At 51.2% G+C, this 19589-nt stretch overlaps 1 protein-coding gene across 2 annotated transcripts in view; it reads right to left on the minus strand.

Moving 5' to 3' along the window:
* Window positions 1–19589, minus strand: part of Slit1 (slit guidance ligand 1) — a 140802-nt gene that overhangs the window by 25900 nt on the left and 95313 nt on the right. For both annotated transcript variants that reach the window (XM_021650510.2, XM_060389527.1), the window contains exons 12-23: window positions 18930–19001; window positions 17965–18108; window positions 11641–11804; window positions 10947–10970; window positions 10660–10804; window positions 9603–9677; window positions 9285–9428; window positions 6956–7099; window positions 6446–6612; window positions 3953–4085; window positions 3082–3150; window positions 1098–1169 (exon numbers count right to left, since the gene is read on the minus strand). In XM_021650510.2, coding sequence (XP_021506185.1) covers window positions 1098–1169; window positions 3082–3150; window positions 3953–4085; window positions 6446–6612; window positions 6956–7099; window positions 9285–9428; window positions 9603–9677; window positions 10660–10804; window positions 10947–10970; window positions 11641–11804; window positions 17965–18108; window positions 18930–19001 — 1353 coding nt within the window. The remainder of the gene's footprint in view (window positions 1–1097; window positions 1170–3081; window positions 3151–3952; window positions 4086–6445; window positions 6613–6955; window positions 7100–9284; window positions 9429–9602; window positions 9678–10659; window positions 10805–10946; window positions 10971–11640; window positions 11805–17964; window positions 18109–18929; window positions 19002–19589) is intronic.

A 19589-nucleotide genomic window follows, 5' to 3' on the forward strand; every position in this document is an offset into this window, starting at 1 on the left:
GAGGGGACTTCAGAGCTCCAGGTTGTGGTGGGGTTTCCTGGAGCTCTGATTGTATAAACATTGGCCAAAATCTATACCCTTTTTGAGACAGGGTCTTGCTATGCAGTCCTGGCTAGCCTCGAACTTGTGGCAATCTTCTTGCCTCAATGCTGGGATTACAGAAGTGCGTCATCACTGCTGGATATCCATTTCTATGCTTTAATGTGGAATGCTTGTTGCGTATTAATTATACCTAATTAATGTTAATTATACTAATTAAAGTGAAGTGAATTGTCCATAGCAGAGAAAAGAACACGAAGATCATTTGGTCCCGAGTTTGCCAAGCTTAGTGCTTTGGGCAGCTCTAGGCTGTCGGGCTATCCTGGGTGTTGAGGGAGGCTTGTAGTCTCTGCCCTCTCCAAGCTAGCAGCATACTCTCTCCAAGGTGTAACAACTACACATCTTCAGACATTGCTAAATGGTCCTGGAGCTCAGGACCTAGATCTTGAAACACCAAGCCTTGACAACCAGGAGGAGGTGGCCTTGACAACCAGGCTCATAGAAGCCTGTTCACAGTTAAGTCTTTTCAGAGAAGAATGGGCAAACTGCCAGTCAATCATGAAATGGGGATGAACTGACCTATAGATGCAAGAGGGAGGCACAGACAGGTCCTTCCTGGCCTCTGCTCATACTCTGGTCTTTAAGGCTGGCAAAGTCAGACCTTTACTGGCCCTCAGGCTTGATCTAAGTCACACATGGGGAAGGCCTCATTTCTTAACATATGATGTGTAACTCAAGGAGAGGGGAAAAGAATGAGATGTACCCATACCCACCAGGCAAAGAAAAGGGATGCTGATTAATGCCTGTGGCCAACAGCTTGGGATATTATAACAGCCAGCACAAGATGTTTTCAGGCACAGGCACAGCTTTCCAGAGGGTCTGTTCTTACAACAGTCCAAGCTGAACGCAACCCTCACACCTATAAACAGTGGACTGGATAAAGAAAGTGCAGTGCAGGCTTACAGGGAACAATACCCAGCCGTGAACATAGCTAGAATGCTGGGTGCCCACACAGGAATATAGTAATGCTAAGCAAAACAGGCCCTGCTGGAACTCACAGTGTGGTCAGCTGGCTCATGTTGGTGAAGGAAGAATTGCTTAAGGAACTGATCTTGTTGTTGCTCAGGTCCCTGGAAAAAGCAAGAGCATCAGTGTTTGGAAAGAAAGACAGCCTTGCCCCTGGATAGCTTCCAGAGCCTCCCCTCTCCCCCATTTGCTCTTGGCCCTCCCTCAGCAAGGAGGGCAAGCCCCCCCCGTCTGGTTAGGATGTGGGGGCACACTGGGTTTGCAACTGACTCCCTCTGTCCTTTCTCTGCCTCCCACCTCCCCTCTGCAGGTACAGCTGGCTCCTGCCCCTTTCTGTAATAGAAATGCTCCCTCTGAGGGCACTGACCAACTCTCCCTGCCATAGCTTCTCTGGGAAGCATCCCTCTCAGCTAGGACACTAGACCCCCAACCTATGAGATAGAGTGAAATCCCATTTTACACATAAAGAGCTGGAGTCTCCAGTCTCTGAGTGATTAACTCACACAGGGCCAGCCAGCTGGCCAGAAGAGGGCTGGGCCCACCCCTCCCCCATTGCTGCAGCTTCTCTTACAGTCACCAGCCATGATAGGTGCAGAAGACCATGCTTACACACCCTTCCACCACGTTTCCCTCCTCCCCTGCCCCGACTGTGTCTGCGGCCTCCTCCCCTGGGGCCCCATCTTCTAGTCCCTGGCAGACAAAGGGCCTCAAGATGGGAAGGTCCCAGCTTTGCACTCCTCAGTCCATTCTAAGTGTCCTCAGTGCTGTTTCAGGCTCTCCTCACTGTCTTGAGCTGACACCCCAGGGCCACAGCCTGTTCTTTGGAATTGAATTCCACCCGGTGCCCTCGAACCCTCAGTGGAGTTCTTCCTGGTACTTCCTCAGCCCGGCAACCCAGGGCTGGGACTGCTGCTGCCTTCCACCCCTGGTATCATGGCATGGCCCCTGATCACTCTTCACATCTGGCCCCTTTCCTAAGTTCCTGCCTAAGTTAAGCCAGCATCCACACGAGGCTTCCTGAGACCCTCCTCTCATCAGCTTCCACTCTGGATTTATCGCCACTGGCAAAGGTTAGGCCACAGGAAGGCTGGGGAGCTTGTAGAATGGGCTCTCCTTCTCTGACACCAGTCACCCTTTTACGCTTATCCACATAAAGCACACTGGTCATCCAGCAAAGACAGACTAATTGGAGCCCCACAACACGGTAAGCCAGCCACACTGTTTCCACAGCAAAGCTCTCAGTGCAGGGCAGGGAGCAGTGCGGGAGCAGTATGCTGACCTCTTCCCTTGCTCCCTGTCTAGGAACAAACCCACGGACAACAGTTCTCAGTTGACACTGAGGCCCAACTCATTAAACGCAGTTCTCGACTGACATTGACCCACTGGTTTCACGCAGCCAGAACTCTGCGCCAAGCTACACTGAGATGGAATGTTTTCTGGGCTTTTTTTTTTTTTTTTTTTTTTTTTTTGATAGACTCTGACTAAGACACAGACAAAGACAGTTGAAGTGAGATGCTAGTTACACTGGGACACTAGGAGTAGTCAACCTTATTATCCAGGGGCTTATTCTGAGTACTCCCACGGGGCAGAAAGGGTGGAAGGCAGTCATAACAGCAGCTTTTTCTCTAAGAAAAAATAGCATGTGGACTCATAAGCTACCTTATTTCATATTTTGTCTGGAGGATGATGCTGAGAGGCTCTGCATCATCCCTGGTGCCTTTCAGGGATCACCCAGAGCAACAATAATTACCAGCCTACAGGGAGATTTGGGGAGATGATGTGGGCAGAGCAACAGGCCCAACCCATGCAATGTCTAGGTTTGGCCACCAGATGGCAAAACAGCTCCCCAGCACAGGCCTTCCTTGAGGAAGGACTAGGAGAGCAGGCAGGATTCCTTAACAGCATCTGCTCACAAATGGGAGACTCCTAGACCGGTGGAGCTACGGTGATTAGATACCAATGGTCCTCCTGGCCTCTGAGGCAGGCCTGGGATCCTCAAGAAACCCGGGTACTCACACAAGCTGCAGATACTTGAAGGTAGACAGCTGTCCTGGCACCAAGGTGAACTGGTTCCCGTCCAAATAGCTGAGGAGAGAACACAACAGCATGAGCACCCTGTCACGTGCATTTTCATCCACGGGCACCCAGGAGCTCAGACGCCGTGAGCTCTGAGCCTGTGCCGCATGACGCTGGATGCTGGCGCAGGGGAGATGAGGGTCAGGACACCTTCGCGCCCAGCTGGAACCAGGGGGGGAAGAGAAAGGACACAGCTTCTCCTGAGAGGCCTCTAGCCAAAGGCAGCAAGAGTTCTAGGCAGCCAGTGCTTCTGGAGTAGAAGTTTCACTAAAGGGGTGTACATACAGGTGCTGCTTGTGGTGGTAAAAAGGTGGGGGGAGCACCTCCAACCAAAAAACAGATTTGTTGTGGGGACCAGAGCTGATCCAGTTGAAGAACATTGCATCTATAGGCATTAGCAATGTCTTCCTGACAAACACCATGAAGTGTGGAAAGCAACGTTCTGTTTTATTTTAAACGCAGAGCCCTTACCGTGACTTTGTCCTAAGGTAGCTATAGAGAAGGGACTAGGGCAGTGGTTCTCAACCTGTGGGTTGTGACCCCTTGTGGTTGTTAAAACAGGGGTTGTTTGTCAAACAGATATCTGCATATCAGATATTTATATTTATAATTCATAATAGTGGCAAAATTTATTATTAAGAGGTAGCAACAAAATAAATGTAATGGTTGGGGGTCACTACAACATGAGGAACTGTATTAAAGGGTCACGGCGTTAGGAAGGTTGAGAACCTTCCTGGAGACCTTTCTGGGCTAACTCCCCCCCACCAGTCCAGTCTCTCAGGCCAACAGATTGCAAGCTGGGGCTACTCACAGTTCTGTGACATTCTTGGGGATGCCCTTGGGCAGGGCCTGGAGGTGTTTGTTGCTGCACCGGACCACCGTGTCCAGGCAGGCGCACTCCTGGGGGCACTGGGGGCGGGGCAGGCAGCCCGCTTCCTCCTGGCCTAGGGAGGAAGGTGTGACAGCCTGGTCAGTCAGGGGCCTGGTTTCATTGGGCGAGTCTCTGGGACCCAGTCAGAGCAGCAGCTCTTCTCTGACACTGCCTCGGCCACCCTGGGCCAAGCCTCTTTTTACCTTCATGTCATTAGCTAACACCAACAGGAACAGAGACTTCTGGAGAAGTTTCCAGATTAAAACAGACCTGAGATAAACTCTCCTGCCTCAGACCCAAAGTGGCCCCCAACAGAGGAGGACCCGGCCCGATACTGCCTAGAACTGTGTTAAGTTGCTCCCCTTGGCTAGACTGCAAAGGATGCACCAGTAAGTCCAGGACGCCATGCAGCCCATCTTAGGCATGGGCAGATAAAGAAGAGAATGGTTTTCTATTTCACTGAGATCTGGACAGGGTGAGTGACTCGTCCTCAAGCTGACGAGGGCTGAAACCTAGGCCTGGCTGACGCAGAGCACTGGCCCCTTCGTTCATCGTTTGTTTCTTCAGTAAAGAGCCCTCTGTGTGTCTACCTTTCTTGTGGTGGGGTGCAGCACAGTCAGTGGTGAGAGCTGTTGAGAACGCGAAGAGACAGTGTGTGCACTTATATATGCTCTGCCGACAGAGACTCAGTTACAGCAGCTGACCGAGTTCAGACACTGTTGTCATAAAGACGAGCTCACTGAATCCTCAAAATGCCCCTAAGAAGATGTGCTACAATGGACCCCTTCTAGAGAGGATGGAACTAAGCCCAGGGTGCTTAAGTAACTATGCGAAGTCTCCTGGCCCTGACGGCAGCACTGGACAAGGATGCAGGCAGACAGCCTCTGGAAGCCATTCTCCTGGCCCCTGGGCCCACTGTCTCATTGCAGCAAAAGCTCAAAAAAAAAAAAAAAAAATTATTCACACCTTTTCCCTCCTAGGAATTTGTTCTAAAGGGAACATCATATTTGTTGAGAAGGAGTTATCTATGTTGGGGTTCCTGTCAGCACAATATAAAATTATCACTGGGGAGTTTGCTAAATGCCAAGCCACAGGGGCTGGCTCAGTGGTATCCTCTAGACAAGGATGGTTTGTGACAAAAGGGCTTTGCAGGGGACCTGAGTGTGTCCTCACATGCAGGCACACGGTAGGGAGCTGGAAAACTGCACTGCAGAATGTCCACAGAGAGGGCCCAGCGATGCAGTCTGGGTGGGGAGGAGGTACATGGGTGACTTTTCTAGCCCCTGGATTGTATTTTTTATTCTAAAGGAACAATGGTGTATTCTCTTTATGAGAAAAAGAGACTATCACGTGAATGCATGCACGTGGTGTGTGGGACCCATGTGGTCCCATGCTTGGCTTGAGTTTTTTGTTTGTTTGTTTATTTGTTTGTTTGTTTTCAAAGCAGGAAAAAATATTCTTAGAAGGTCTGGCATGCTGGTGCACCTCTTAATCCCAGCATTCAGGAGACAGAGGCAGGCAGATCTCTCTGAGTCCGAGGCCAGCCTGGTCTACCAAGCAAGTGCAGAACAGCCAGAGCTACACAGAGAAACTTGAAAAATCAAGAAAAGGAAAAAAAAAAAAGTTGTCTTTCTTGGTGTGAAAGTTGTTCCCTCCCCCATCTCCCATCACCTCCACATGACCTGGCTAGGGTGCTTTCAGCGCAGGGGTATGGGGGATGCTGTGGCATAGCAGAAGACCAGGGACAAGTGTCCATGTCCAGCAGCAGAGGGGGTTGAGAGCTAACATCGGCCTGAGAAAGGCTCCTATGGCGGCAGGATGTGCTGAGAGACACTTAGGAACAGGGGCAGCTGAGGGTACTACTTGCTAGATCACCCAGGAAACATCTGCTTCCGATGGGAGCCTCGGTGTGTGGCGCCTGGAAAGAACTGAAAGAAAAGCTACGCCCTGCTAGAAGGGCAAGATGGCTGTGGAAAACAGAGACTCAGAGCGGAGAGGAACAGGACACTAGAGCACAGAATGACCAAGCCTTCCACACGTGAGCAGTGGGGCTCAGGGGATTCCTTCTGTGTGCGAAAGACATGGTGGCCTCAGGAGCCTGGAGCTGGAATGGTTAAACACATTCCCATAAGGAAAAAGAACTGAGAAGTTGTTATATTTTTCTCTCTGTCCATGTTTATATCTCCCCTCTATCCATGTTTTATACACACACATATGTATATGTGCATATATACACATACATACATATATATGTAGTCATATATAGAGACATACATATACATTCATACATACATACATACATACATACACATCTGACGACAAAGAGGCAGCTCCAGGCAAGAGTGTCTCCTCTTCCCTCCTCCAGGCCCAGTAGGGTGCTGCCTGCCCAGTCCCTCTGGCCACCCTCTCCCTGCCGCATGGCCCCCAAGTTACCTTCCTCACACCTGAAGTCAGGGAAGGCCACATCCTGCAGGGGAATCTGCCGCAGGAAGTCTGGGTTCTGACAGCGTGGGTTTCCTGTCACAATTTTCCTCTTCCGAAGCCAGTCGCCCAGCCAGGCTAGCTGGCAGTTGCAGTTGAAGGGGTTGGCGAGCAGGTTTCTGGAAGGGTCAGGGAATGTGGTCAGGGAGGCACGTTTTTCAGTCTGGGTGAACGCAGCAGGTCTCCCGGCCACACAGCCGCCTGATGCCCGTGCACAGACAGCTATCATCTCCTAAGTGAGCAGCTTCGAGGACAGAGGCGGTACTAGGGGCGGAAGGATCCAGAAGGACCCGAGCCTCCCCTGAAGGCACTCTTCAAAAGTCAGACCCAAGAAGCGACTGGCCCGCCCCCGCGCCCCGCCCCCTGCCGGCGCCTGCGGTGGTGGAACAAGGCTTCCCGCCCGCCCCCGGCCCCCACTCGAGCCACCAGCCTGCCTGTCCTTCCCCGAAGGCTGAGACTTACAGGGTGGACAGGGCCTGGAGGGTGTCGAAGGCCCCAGGGGAGATGGTGGTGATGTGGTTGTCGTAAAGTGACAGGAGTCGCACGTTGCGCAGCCCCGTGAAGCTGTCATTGTGGATGCAGCTGATGCGGTTGTTCCTCAGCATCCTGGGGAGGAGGGGTGATGAGAGAGGAGGCGGAACCCGCCCCCCCATGACCCACTGCAGTCTACCTCAACAGTTTGGAAGCCACGGTCCAACCTAAAAACCATTAATGGCTCCCAAACAGCTGTGAAAGCGTGTCCCCAATCCCCTGGCCATTTTCTCAGACTGGCACCTGCTAGGACCCTGCGGTCAGTGGACAGCCACATCTGGCCCTGCTAAGGTGTCTTTCTTCCTCACTCCTATCTGCAGCAATGCCCTGCCCCCTTACTCACCCTCCAAGATCCCTTTAATTCCCACCCACCCCCCCAACCAAAAAGGAAAGTGGAAACCAAGCCAACACAGGGCAGGCAATTCCAAGAGACATAAACATGGACTGTGGACATGCACGAAGCTTGTCAGACTGGTTAGCCAGCGACCAAGGACACCTAAGTGACACCCAGTTTTTGTCTGTCAAATTGGAGAAGAAATCAAAACACAACCATTGTAATGCCAGCTTAGGCCAGAGCAGGGAGAGAGTGCCTGAAAATTCCAGTGCAGCACAGTGACTTCAGCAAACCATTCCATATTATGTACTCAAAATTTCCCCAAGGAGTTTGTATCTAATGAAAATCTTTTTTTTTTTAATTATGTTTTTGCCTGCACAAATTTATTTGCACTACATGTGTGCAACTGCCCACGGAGGCCAGAATTAGAGTTATAGATGGGTGTGAGCTATCATGTGGACGCTGCTAACCAGACCCTGGTCGTCTGCAGGAGCAATAAGCACTTTTAACCACTGAGCTATCTCTCCTGTCCCCTGATTAAATGTGTTTTGTTTTGTTTTTGAGTCAGGGTTTCTCTGTGTAGTCTTAGCTGTCCTGGAACTCTGTAGATCGGGCTGGCCTCAAACTCACAGAGATCTACCTGTCTCTGCCTCCTGGAATTAAAAGCATGTGCCACCCCCCCCCAGCTGATTAGATGTTCCTTTTATGCGAATAATAATAATAATGATGAAAGGACAGTAATAGTTTTTCAGAGAAACTGGATATGTGTATGACAAAGACTATGGTGATGGTTATACGGGTCTATCTATAGTGACCTGTGTGTATACACATATATGTGTATGTGTGTATCATGTTTGTAAGTGTAAAGATGTGTCCATATAGAGCCTGAGAAGTCCCACTATCAACACCAGCAATGACACTGGTCACTCGTTGGTAGACTGAGGTTCTAGATGCTGCGCAGTCCCTCCTGGGTTTTTGCTGCCTCTGTCCCCACACTGACCCTTCCCAGGTCCCTCTCCTCCTCTTTGAGCCTCCCCCAGGAAGACCACAAGCGACTGATTAGATCTCCCCCAGGACCCAAGGGGAATAGGTCAGATGTAAGAGGGAGGGGACCAGCTAAACAGGAGCAGTCTGGAAATATGGCCACACCCTGCTCACAGGAAAGACTGAGCTGAGGAATGGTGCCTGACTGGACCCCCTTTCACAGAACTCCACAGGCATCCCATATGTATTTACATATTGCAAAAAGCAGGTGACAAAGCTATGCCGTTACTGTGTGTCTGGGACTTGAAACCTGGGAAGTAGCTCGGAAGGTTGAGCTTCCAGGACAGCTGCTGCCCATCAGCAGCCGTTCATACTAGACTGAGTGGACATGAAGGGTGTCCCACAGGTGACGCTGCACTGGACAGGGTAGACGGAACATCTGTGGGAGCCAACAGGAATGTAGCCCTCTGTTCAGGACACTGAAGAACCAGTGCTGCCTGGGCAAAGGGACCTCCCTGCAGGGGCCTCCCAAGGCCCAGAGGGCTGTGTCTGGCCCCAAGCCACAGAGTCCAGGATTTTTCTAGGTATAGCGTATGTCTCTGCTTTGACATCTACACATACCAAGCCACCTTGGCAGCGTCCCCTCACAGCCAGCCACCCCTCCTGTGGTTGTTCTGGTCACTCTTAAGCATGTGCCATCTGTATCCCAACAGCCTTGACCACTGCCTTGATCTCTTCACCCCTTCACCAAGGGCCAGGCCACATCCCAAGGTCAAGAGGATGGGCCTCACCACAGTTACCAACATGAGCTGTCTGTCCTACCAGACAGGCTCTGCAGGGGTCCCACCTTCCTGCCAGTGAAGACTGGGGGGAGGCCATTTCGCTTTAGTGAATAGGCCCGGACTGTGGCCTGTCCCTGTGCCCCCAGCCCCACCCACTCACAGGGTCCGCAAGCCATCCAGACCACGGAACATGCCGCTCCTGATGGACTCCAGCTGGTTGGCAGTCAGGTGCAGCTCGCTGACAGAGGCGGCACCCTCAAACGTCCCGTCTTCGATTTCTGACACCTTGTTGTTGCTCAGGTTTCTGGGAAAGGAGGCAGGGAAGGATGTGAGTCCTCTGCACCCAGGAGTCTCTCCCACCCTCCCTGTGTCCACCACCTCCACACTTAGGAAACCCACCCCCACCCCCAGCGAGCCTTTTCTTTTCCATCCCATGCCAGCATCTTGATGGGCACCTCTCCACCAATGGGAAACTCACATTTTCTTCAGGTGCGAGAGTTTCTTAAACAACCCAGTGGCCTCTAGGATAGAAATCTCATTGTTGTTCAGCCGTCTGTGAAAGGCAAGGGATGGAACAAATGCACACATATACAAACAACCTATACATCCTCTTCACATTGAGACTATGGGGTGTAAACAGAAGGCCAATGAGCCCATTTCAAAGAAAAGCTGGAGCTGGCTGGCGCTGGGCAAAAGGGGTATGTGTGGCTGGAGTATATTTTTTAACATTAAAAAAAAAATGTAATGAGGGGCTGGAGAGATGGCTCAGAGGTTAAGAGCACTGACTGCTCTTCCAGAGGTCCTGAGTGCAATTCCAAGCACCCACATGGTGGCTCACAACCATCTATACTGAAATCTGATGCCCTCTTCTGGCAGGCAGGTATACATGCAAATAGAGCATCATATGTAAAATAAACAAATCTTTTAAAAAAAAATGTAATGAAGGGACAGCAAGATACTTTAGCAGGTAAAGATGCCTGCCACCAAACCTGAATTCCTGACTACTTGAATTCTACACTCTTCTACATGGTAGAAGGGGAGAGAACAGACTCCCCAAAGCTAGTTTCTGATCAGACATGCACCATGAAATGAAAACACACACACACACACACACAAATGAATAAGTGTAAAAAGGAAATAATGAAAATTTGCATACACTGAAGACAAATATGTGTGGAATTTTGCATATACAGACACAGGCACACAAATTCCTACTTTTAAATAAAGAAAAACAGTAGTTAAGGAACGACTTAAGCCCTCGCTTGAGATAATAGACTCCTGTCTCCCTAAAGAACTGTCCCCAAGAAAAGCCACTCATGGTTCATACTGGTGACCAGTCCTGGATGCCAAAGACTCCTCCAAAGGAGGCAGGGAAGCAGGAGCAGGGGATGTATCTTGCCAAAACTGCCCACTGGCATGCTCTAGCCAGCCTCTCCCACGATCCCACACACAGAGCTGGCTGGGAAAAGAAACCCTGAGGAGACCCAGGGAGGTTAGCAGGTGCCAGGGAGACGGTGGGTGGCTCAGGGGCTCACAGTTCAGCCGTGGACTGGGGGATGCGCTCAGGGATCTTGGAGAGCTTCAGGCTGGAGCATTCCACCACACTGGCCTCACAACGGCACTTGTGGGGACACGCCACATCACTGGTGCACTCGCTGTTCAGGTGGTAATCCTCTGTCCCTGTAGTGAGAGGGTGGCAGGGCTGAGGGCTTGAGTAGGCTCTGAGCAGCCAAGGCCCCCCAAGCTCCCAACCCCAGGCTTCCCTCTTCTGTCACCATGCCCGCCCCTACCCCAAGATGGCCTCATCCCCCAACTCTCCTACCTGGGATGAAGTACTGTTCTTTGGCTGGGGAAACACAAACAAACAAACAAACAAATGCATCAGGATATAGAAGCAAGCTGCCAGGTGAGCGGCACACCCACAGTGTGGAAGGTACCGCAGGGACGCCGTTGAGACCCTGCGGGGGACTGCCTCTCCCCTGTCCATCTTTATGTGTAGAAGGCCTTACTCCAGAGTACCCGTATCCCCAGGCCTGCTGAAGCTCTCACCTGCACAACACAGGGAGGCACTGTGCTGACCTCATGGAAAGCGTTAAGTCAGAGGTGGCTCTAGGCTCCTGGACCAAAACCCAGGCTCAGAACCTGACTCAAACTTCCCATGGCCTGACACCAGGGCTTCACCTGCTGAAGACCGTCTCCATCTTAGTCCTAGGAGGGTCTTCCACCTCCTGGGGAAGACCCAGGAGATGCTTCCTTGGCCTTGAACACAGTGACACACAGAAGCGCTAGCCTGGGAGCAGAGGGATGGGTGACTAGCTCTCCCTCTACAGCTTCAGCGGGCCTGCCTCCCCCAGGCTGCTGTAAAGTGAGGGGCAAGACAGAGGAACCATCCCTTCTAAGCTGAATGCAGGACCCACCCCCAGCAGGCTCCAGAGTGTCTGAGGGCATCTTTGTGAAGACCACTAGGACACAATCCTGGTCCCTGGGACCACTGGAGACATACAGGTAAGCCTTACCCGAGCACCGGAACTTCTTGCTTTTAATCTGCCCAATACGCTTGTTGGCAAGACGCCGGGGGCTGGCACAGCGGGCCCCGCTTGTCTCAATGGGGTTGGCACGTAAGAAGTCTGCCAGCCACCTGAGGTTGCAGTCACAGATGAATGGGTTCTGGGCCAGATGCCTGTCCAAAGGAAACAAGTGGGCTGTCAGAGACCATGGCTGCTGACCTACACCTGGACATCAGGGGCTGAGCCAGTGCCACAAGGCCTCAAAAAGGTCGGAGCTAGCCATGGGCGTTATCGGTATGCACCCCTTTATCTCTGGCCAGCCCTTCACAGGGGAAGAACTCGTTAGTGAAGACCTGCAGCTTCCTGCAGAGCCAACCTCACACCCCTTCAAGCGCCTCTGTCCCTGCTGCCAATCCTCCTTTCTCTCCTCTGACTTGAGTATCGAGTGAGGAGAGAAGGGACGGAGAGACTGACAGATTGACAGACTGACCTGCTTCTTCCTAATGAAGCTGAGGTGACAGGCTGCCAAGCCAGACACGGCTTCCGGGCCTCGCCATGGCAGCCACGGTGTAGGTTTCTTTCTCTCCCACAGCCTCAGGCAGCCCGTCACCTACAGCCACCGCAACGGGGGAGCTAGGCTGGATCTATCTGCATCGCGCTGCACCTGAAACCACCATTCCCAGCCCATGCCACAGCAGTGCTTTTCTGTGACAGGTTTCTGGCAGTCTCTCGCCCCAGGAAAGAGCAGGAAAACAGAGAGCTGCTCATTCAGTTCCCTGGCAGCTGCCTGTGTCACCAGCAAGTGAGGAGTGAGTGTGGGAACCGCGAACAGAGGTAGCTGCTACCATTCCTACCGCCCCAGCAAGTCAGCCACCAGTTCTTTTCTTAAAGGATTTTAATTTTCTTAAAGGATTTAATTGTATGCGTGTGTATATCTGTAGGCATGCGCACATGAGTGCAGGTGCCGGAAGAGGGCAGAAGGTGCTGGTAAGTTGCCCAGTGTGGGGTGATGGAAATGGAACTCCAGTCCGCTGTGAGAGCAATAGTCACTTTAAGCACAGAGTCATCTCTCCGGCCCACACCTACCGCTTCTGAAACACGCCATCAGCAAGCCGACAGACCTATGTCTGGGCTCCATCCCACTAGGCGTGTCCCAGAGGGCTGCCAGAATGAAGACAGCTGGGGAAGAGTAGCTCTGCCCCTGTCCCAGCTGCCACTTTTGAGCCAGAACTTACACACACAATATGGAACTAGGGACGAAGGGCCATGGGGCCAAGGCAGGACCACTTCTCCAGCTGAGAGCCATCAACCAAGCTGTAACGCTCATCAGCCCCAGTACAGCCTCTTGCTAGGAACTGCAGAGCTCTCAAAGCCTAAGTGTGACCCCTGGCCCAGGGTCTGTGTCCAGCTCAGTCTAGACTTCAGACACCCTTACTCCCACCCATCACCTCCTGCGCCATCTTTTGGCCCTGGCTTGGGAGGCTGAACAGGGTCTGCATTGAGCCAGCTTTCTCTCCACTTGCCTGTTTGAGTCTCGGCTCTTCTTACCTCCAGATCCTCCCCTACCTCCACATCCCACTCAGTGGGCAAGAGAATATGATGCTGACTTGCCAGGTAGACTGAGCCATTTGAGGCAGGATGGAGGCCACTAAGGAGCTCCCAGCTTCCCCTCACCCCTGCCTGTGCCCTAGTATCCTGCCTGTGCTGGACTGATGACCTGGGCAGACAGCTCCTTCCAATCAATGCGACAGGCTCAGCGGTGCAGCAGAATGTGGGATTTTTGAGAATGAGTTATTTGGGTGTAAAACAACCTACAAAACTTGCACTACCCCCAGGGACAGGTGGTTTCCGCACAAACTCAAGAGTTTTGACAAAAGTTTGTGTGTGTGTGTGTGTGTGTGTGTGTGTGTGTGTGTGTGTGTACAGAATGAGTCCAGGGCTTTGTGCTAATCCAAGTAAGACCTCTACTACCAAGGAACAGCCTCAGACCAGATGTTTTAACAAGTTCCAGGGACAGGCAGCCGGAGAGGACAAAGGGACATTCTCCAGTATTAAAAGAACACCTGGGCACATGTGCCCCTGTGGCTACAAGCTGACAGCAGCAGACACTCTGACAGTGGAAAGACAGACAGATCTAAGTCTCTTCATGTGTAAGGAATGGCAGGGAGAAGTCTCTGGGGACAGACACTCTAGCTGAAAATATTCATTATTTAGGAAATGCTGGTTTTAAAGTCACAGTAGGACACCACTTCATATACACCTCGTGGTTACAACCAGACAGTTTCAAAAGAAAACCAGTGCAGAGTGCCGGTGGGGTTGCAAGGACAGCGGACACCGCACGACACAGTGGTGGCGGGAGTGTGCCATGCTGTGGCCACTGTGAGGCTCTTGGCAGCTTCGTGACTGACGGTAAACTCACTCCGTGACCCGCTGACTCCGGGAGAAACGAAAACACCGATCTTCAACGAGCTGTAAGCCAGCATGGAGGCAGCAGTGAGCACTACAACTGCAACTAGAAATGACCCGGATGTACTTCAACCAGGCAGGGTGAGCAACTCATGGTCTCATACCCTGGAGCAATATTTGTCAATAACAAAAGACATGCCTCTGTCTCTATTTTCTCCTGAGCCAGATCAAGGATGAATTCACAACAGGATGCAAACGCCCCCAAGAAAGAAGTCAGTTCCCGAAGGCAGCCTGTCGTGTGACTCTGCTTGAAATGGTCAAAAAGGCAGTCCCCAGATGGAACACAGCCTATTGGCTGTCTGAGGCTGGGCTGGAAATGGGCGCAGGGAATCAGGCAATGAAACCTTCCAAGTCTGGATTGGGACCAGCTTTGTGGGTTTCCTGAGTCACTGAGTCACTCACTTAGAACAGTAAACTTTATGTGTGTACGTTTACGCCTCAGTGAAGCTAACTGGTTCGTTAGTTTGAATTTTGAGTCAGCCTCCATTTGTTGCTCACGCTGAGTTTGACCTCTTGGTCCAGTGATGAGCTTCATGGTCAGCTGGGACAATAGGCGTGCAGTGTTTTGTTTGACACTATATGGGTACGTGGGGTGGGGTGGGGTGGGGATTGCTGCACTGCAGCTCTGCAGCTCATAAACCTTGGTGCTGTGGGTGAATGGAGCAGCGCACAGGATGGCAAATTTGCCTCTGTACTCAGCCAAGGTGCTGGACTGGCCCACTCTATAGGAAGAGGAGCTGAACTGTCGCTCGGGGTTTGCATGTCTTTGGTTCTTGTCCCAGTTCATGATTCTGCTGTTAATATGAGCAGGTGCTTATGGAAGTCTAGCTTTGCTTTACAGCCTTACAAGAGTCTGCTCTATGGAAGTATGATTGAGGACCGCTTTTAAATGATGGGACCTGCTACTGTTCGACCTTGCAATTTCCTTATGAATAAGAGTACAACAGGCCCTGCTTCCACAGGGTCACTGTTACTGAGCAGACTAATGCATGCGAAGAGCATGAGTCCCTCCATCCCATCCCCCACCCCAAGGCTTTCTCTGTACCAGCCCAAGTCATTGGACCTCCTTAGCGTTGCTTTTGCCAGAGACTCTGCCAGTTACTGAAAACAGCCTCCTTACCCATCGCTCCCCATCACTTCTAATTCCACACACTTGGTGACACTCCCCACGGACAGCTTATTTCTCTCACTGCCTGTGAGTAAATTAATTAGCAGGAGTCAGGCTGCAGGTGCATGTATGGGCTTAATGAGCTTGTCCTCGTGGCTGACATCGGCCGCTGTGCAGAGGTCCCATGGAATGGGTGTCATACCTAGAAGTCAACCTGTTCAGACTCACACAGATGTTGTCTGTCGCTGAGCAGCATCACCAGGGACCTCTCTGACCACAGAGGCCATGGGACGCTATCAACAGTCAGTCGGTACCCGTCAGGCACAGGCTACCTGGCCCACGCCAGCACACCCAGACAGACCCCAGTGAGCAGGAGGGAGGGGCCAGAGGGCCGGAGTTTAAGCAGTAAGCAGGTGAACAGCTGTGTGTGAGGAATGCTCCAGCCATGGCCTAAGGACCCACCACAGCAGCGGTAAAGGCAGAAGACTGGGCTCCCAGCAGGGCCACTTCAGGTTCCTGATTCACTAACCGGGCACCGAGGCTGTCTGCATTTAGCGTGACAAAGCACCAGACCAAAGCAACCCTAGGAAGGAAGGCCTGTCTTGTTTCCTCCCAGCATCAGTTAAGGATCCTGGGATAATGTCCACAAGAAAGAATAACGTCCACACTCGTGGGACCCGGATGGCAGTGGAAGGGTCAAGAGAAAGTCAGCGCCACCCAGAGTCAGGAAGCAAAGAGGTGGGTGTCAGCTACAGCCAGGGTGGGGCTTCTCATCTCAGCTAAACCTTTCTGGGAACACCTTTACAGACATCCAGCAGTATGTTTCCATGGTGATTCTAATGCAGTTGGGTTGACAATAAAGTTAACCACCACAAAGGTCAATGGTGCTTCATAATAAATAAATAAAGAATTTTAAAGGGTTACCAGACAGATATCTCGTGCTTCAGAAGCAGTCAGTCAACCACTCATGAACCTGGCCAAGCTCCTAGATTCAATATTCAGTCTAGAAGAACATACAGAGGCCAGGGGAATGGGTGACATGGCCCCACAGAGACGCCATTTTCCACCGTGACAGAGCAAATGCTGGAGTATCACCGATGGGTGAGTGACAGGGAATGAAGGCAGGGGAGGACCCCCTGTTATAGTTTCCATGAGAAGTGTCCCCAGGCTTGTGTGCTGAGGTCTTGGTCTTCACTGTTTGGGGAGGGGCAAAAACTTCAGGAGGTAATGCCAGCTGGGAGAGAGTCGAAGGGGAGAGTCTCCTATTTTAAAACTAACCTATTTATTTGGAGGGACACAAACGTGTCATGGCATGTTTGGGAGGTCAAGAGACAGCTTGTAGGAGTCAGCTCTCTCTACTGTGTGGGTTCTAGGACTGAACTCAAAACATCAGTTTTGGTGACAAGTGCTTTTACCTGCTGAACCATTTCAGCAGCTTCCTAGGGTGCTCTCTCTGCTCTTTCTATCCTCCTCTTCCTCTTCCCTCCCCCTCTCCCCTTCTTCCTCCCCCATCCTGTCCTCTCTCTTTCTCCATCCTGAAGAAGCTCCTCTGCCATTTGCTCCCATCTGCCCAAGAACCAAGTGAGCACAGACTGAATCCTCTGAAACAGTGAGCCAAGATAAGTCTGTCCTCTACAGCGGCCCCTGTGGGGCATTCTGCCACACCAAGGAGAAGAGAAACTGACACACATCTAGAGACAAAGGATGACTTAAGAAGTAAATCAATCCTATTGCAGAGTCCACATCAAATCCTCATTCCAACAGAGAATAGAAAAGTGTCTAACACACTCTCAAGACAGACAGAAGTTCAAACACCGATGTAGATGTTTGATGATATCAAAGAATTGGCTATTCAGCTTTTAGATACATTAACAGTCTTGTGGGTTTTATTCGTTTTGTGGTTCTGAGGGTAGAACCCAGGGTCCGTGCATACAAGTCAAGCACTCCATCCCTGAACTATATCACCAGGCCTTGTGGCTGCATTGTTTAAATCTTTGTCCTCCAGAGCTTCAAAGACCAGGGACAAAGGACAGACAATGGCTGGCATTTGCTTCCAGTTTGGGTGGTGTGGAAAAGGCAGGCAAAGACAAGCAAGACTAAGCCAAAGTTAAAGCTGGTCATGAGACACTTGAGGCTTCATTGTACCACTTCTGCTATGCTTGTAACTCTCCACAGGGAGAGAGCACCAGTCTCCACAGCCAGGGAGCACAGCTCTCCACAGTGAAGGAATACCACTAACGACTATACTCAGTGCTCTCTGCTCTCTGTTTCTCATCAGACCCAGTATCACCATCCTCCAGATGTACTATTACTTAATGAACTCTCAAGAAGAGAAGAACGTGTTGCTGATTGAATGCTTTGCATCACTGAGAACACAGACCTGTTAATGTGAAAACACAGCTTAGAATCCACAAGGCTGCTGTTGTTGCCATTAATAAACTCCAGCTGGCATTTAGCCAGCATTTCCGTGGGCTTATCGTTATGTAAGCATCTGTTCATCTCCTAACAACTGTATGAAGATGCCCTTGTTTTATGGCTAGATAAAGGGAAGGCCCAGAGAAGCTAATTAACTTGTCACAGGGTCACCCAGCCAATAGGAGTCTTCACTGTAATGTGACCCAGGATCTTAGATGTCCTTCCTCAGTGGGAGGACACCTCAAGTGCACTGTAGGCCAGGTGAGGCAGCTACTTGGACCCCAACATGGTAACCACACCAGGCCCACCTTCCAGAGGGAGATAGGAAGAGGAAGCCCACTCACAGTGTCTGGACGGCCCGCAGGGAGGTGAAGGTGCCCTTGGCGAGACTCTGGATCTTGTTGTCATACAGGGAGAGCAGAGAGAGGTTCTGCAGGTCCTGGAAGGCATCGGGCCGGAGGCAGTTGATTTTGTTGGCGTTCAGAAGCCTGTAGACACAGCCATGCCGGGAGGTCAGAGAGTGGCAAGGCTGGACCCCTCACACATCCTGTACCATCCTGGCCCTGGACACTGGTGACCTCTGGCCACTCCACACTGCTTTCTCCAGGGGTGTGGGGGGGTTCCTCCTTCCCAGGATCCTACAGGGTACCCATATACACACAGGGGGTGTTTTGATATGGTATAGCCTAGGTCTAGATTCCTGGCCTGAATTTTCTTGACTCCAGGAGGCAGAGCTGACCTGGAGACCAGTGCGAGAGATAGCCCTGTCCCCAAAAGCCCAGGGACACAGATCGCATCCTATGAGCCTCTGGGTCATGATATCCAGCAAACAGCACTGAGCCCACCTTTGCTTTCACATCTGGCCGCATAGCCTTGCTGAGCCCACCTCTACTTTCACATCTGGCCACATAGCCTTACTGGGACAGATGTCTTCATGTTCCTGTCTCAGGTGAGTTTCGTACCTAAATGTACTATTAACTGAAGTTCCCTGAAAAGCCATACCTGTGTTAAAGATTCTACAAGGCTGGTTGCCTGACTAGAACTTTATTTATGATTGAGGAGACTTAGAATAATGAAGATCCAGAGGAAAATTCTCTTGGACTGTTCCCTGGAAATGCAATTAACTTCCCACCTCAGTCCCTCTCCTGACAGCCTTGATTACTATCAGGCCATAGTAACAGACCCCAAAGCTAGGAATATCATCAGACAGCCTCTGCAACCTATGGCAGAGAGCCTGAGTGCTGGGGTTTTGTGTCTCTGGGAAGGCAGAGGGATGTGGGCCCAAGGACACTCTAGGAGCATTTCTTACAGCAGCTGGAGAGTGTACAGGCCCCCAAACACGCCTCGGGGCAGGTCTGTGATCTTGTTGCCATAGAGGACTCTAGAGAAAAGGCAGCAGAGAGGAAGGTCAGAGGACAGCTTTGCTCAGCGCCGGCAGAGCTCTGCGGCCCCACAGGCAGTTCGCAGGCAGACTCTCCATCGATATGGTTACTATAGTATCTTGTCAGCAGGTGGCAGAAATGAGTCCTCCAGAGGCCGGTCTTCAGGAGGCAGGAAGGTAGGAAGGTACCCTCCCCTCTAGGGCTAGATTTCTGTGGCTGGAACATAATTTTGTTACTGAGCTCACCCCTTTGCCTTCCTAACCCCCAATGAAGCCCAAAATGTTTGCAGAACTTCCCTTTCAAGGATCCTCTCAAAAAAGTAATTCAGTCTCAGAACCAAAGGAGAGACAGACCTCAAGCAGGAAGGATGAACATATTTTCAGAGAGACACGGGGGAAAAAATAGAACAGCAGACGGCACGTGCGATAGATAGGTGGTGGGATTGCAAGTGGTGTATTTTTATACTTTGATATTTGCAAAGTTCTCCACACTGAGCATGAATGAATCTTATGTATAATGAGAGAGGAGGAGGGCACAGAATTAAAAAAAAAAAAAAAAAAAAAAAAAAAAAGCATGCAGACAGGAGT

The sequence above is a fragment of the Meriones unguiculatus genome, chromosome 1 (assembly GCF_030254825.1).
Source record: "Meriones unguiculatus strain TT.TT164.6M chromosome 1, Bangor_MerUng_6.1, whole genome shotgun sequence".
Classification (NCBI taxonomy): domain Eukaryota; kingdom Metazoa; phylum Chordata; class Mammalia; order Rodentia; family Muridae; genus Meriones; species Meriones unguiculatus.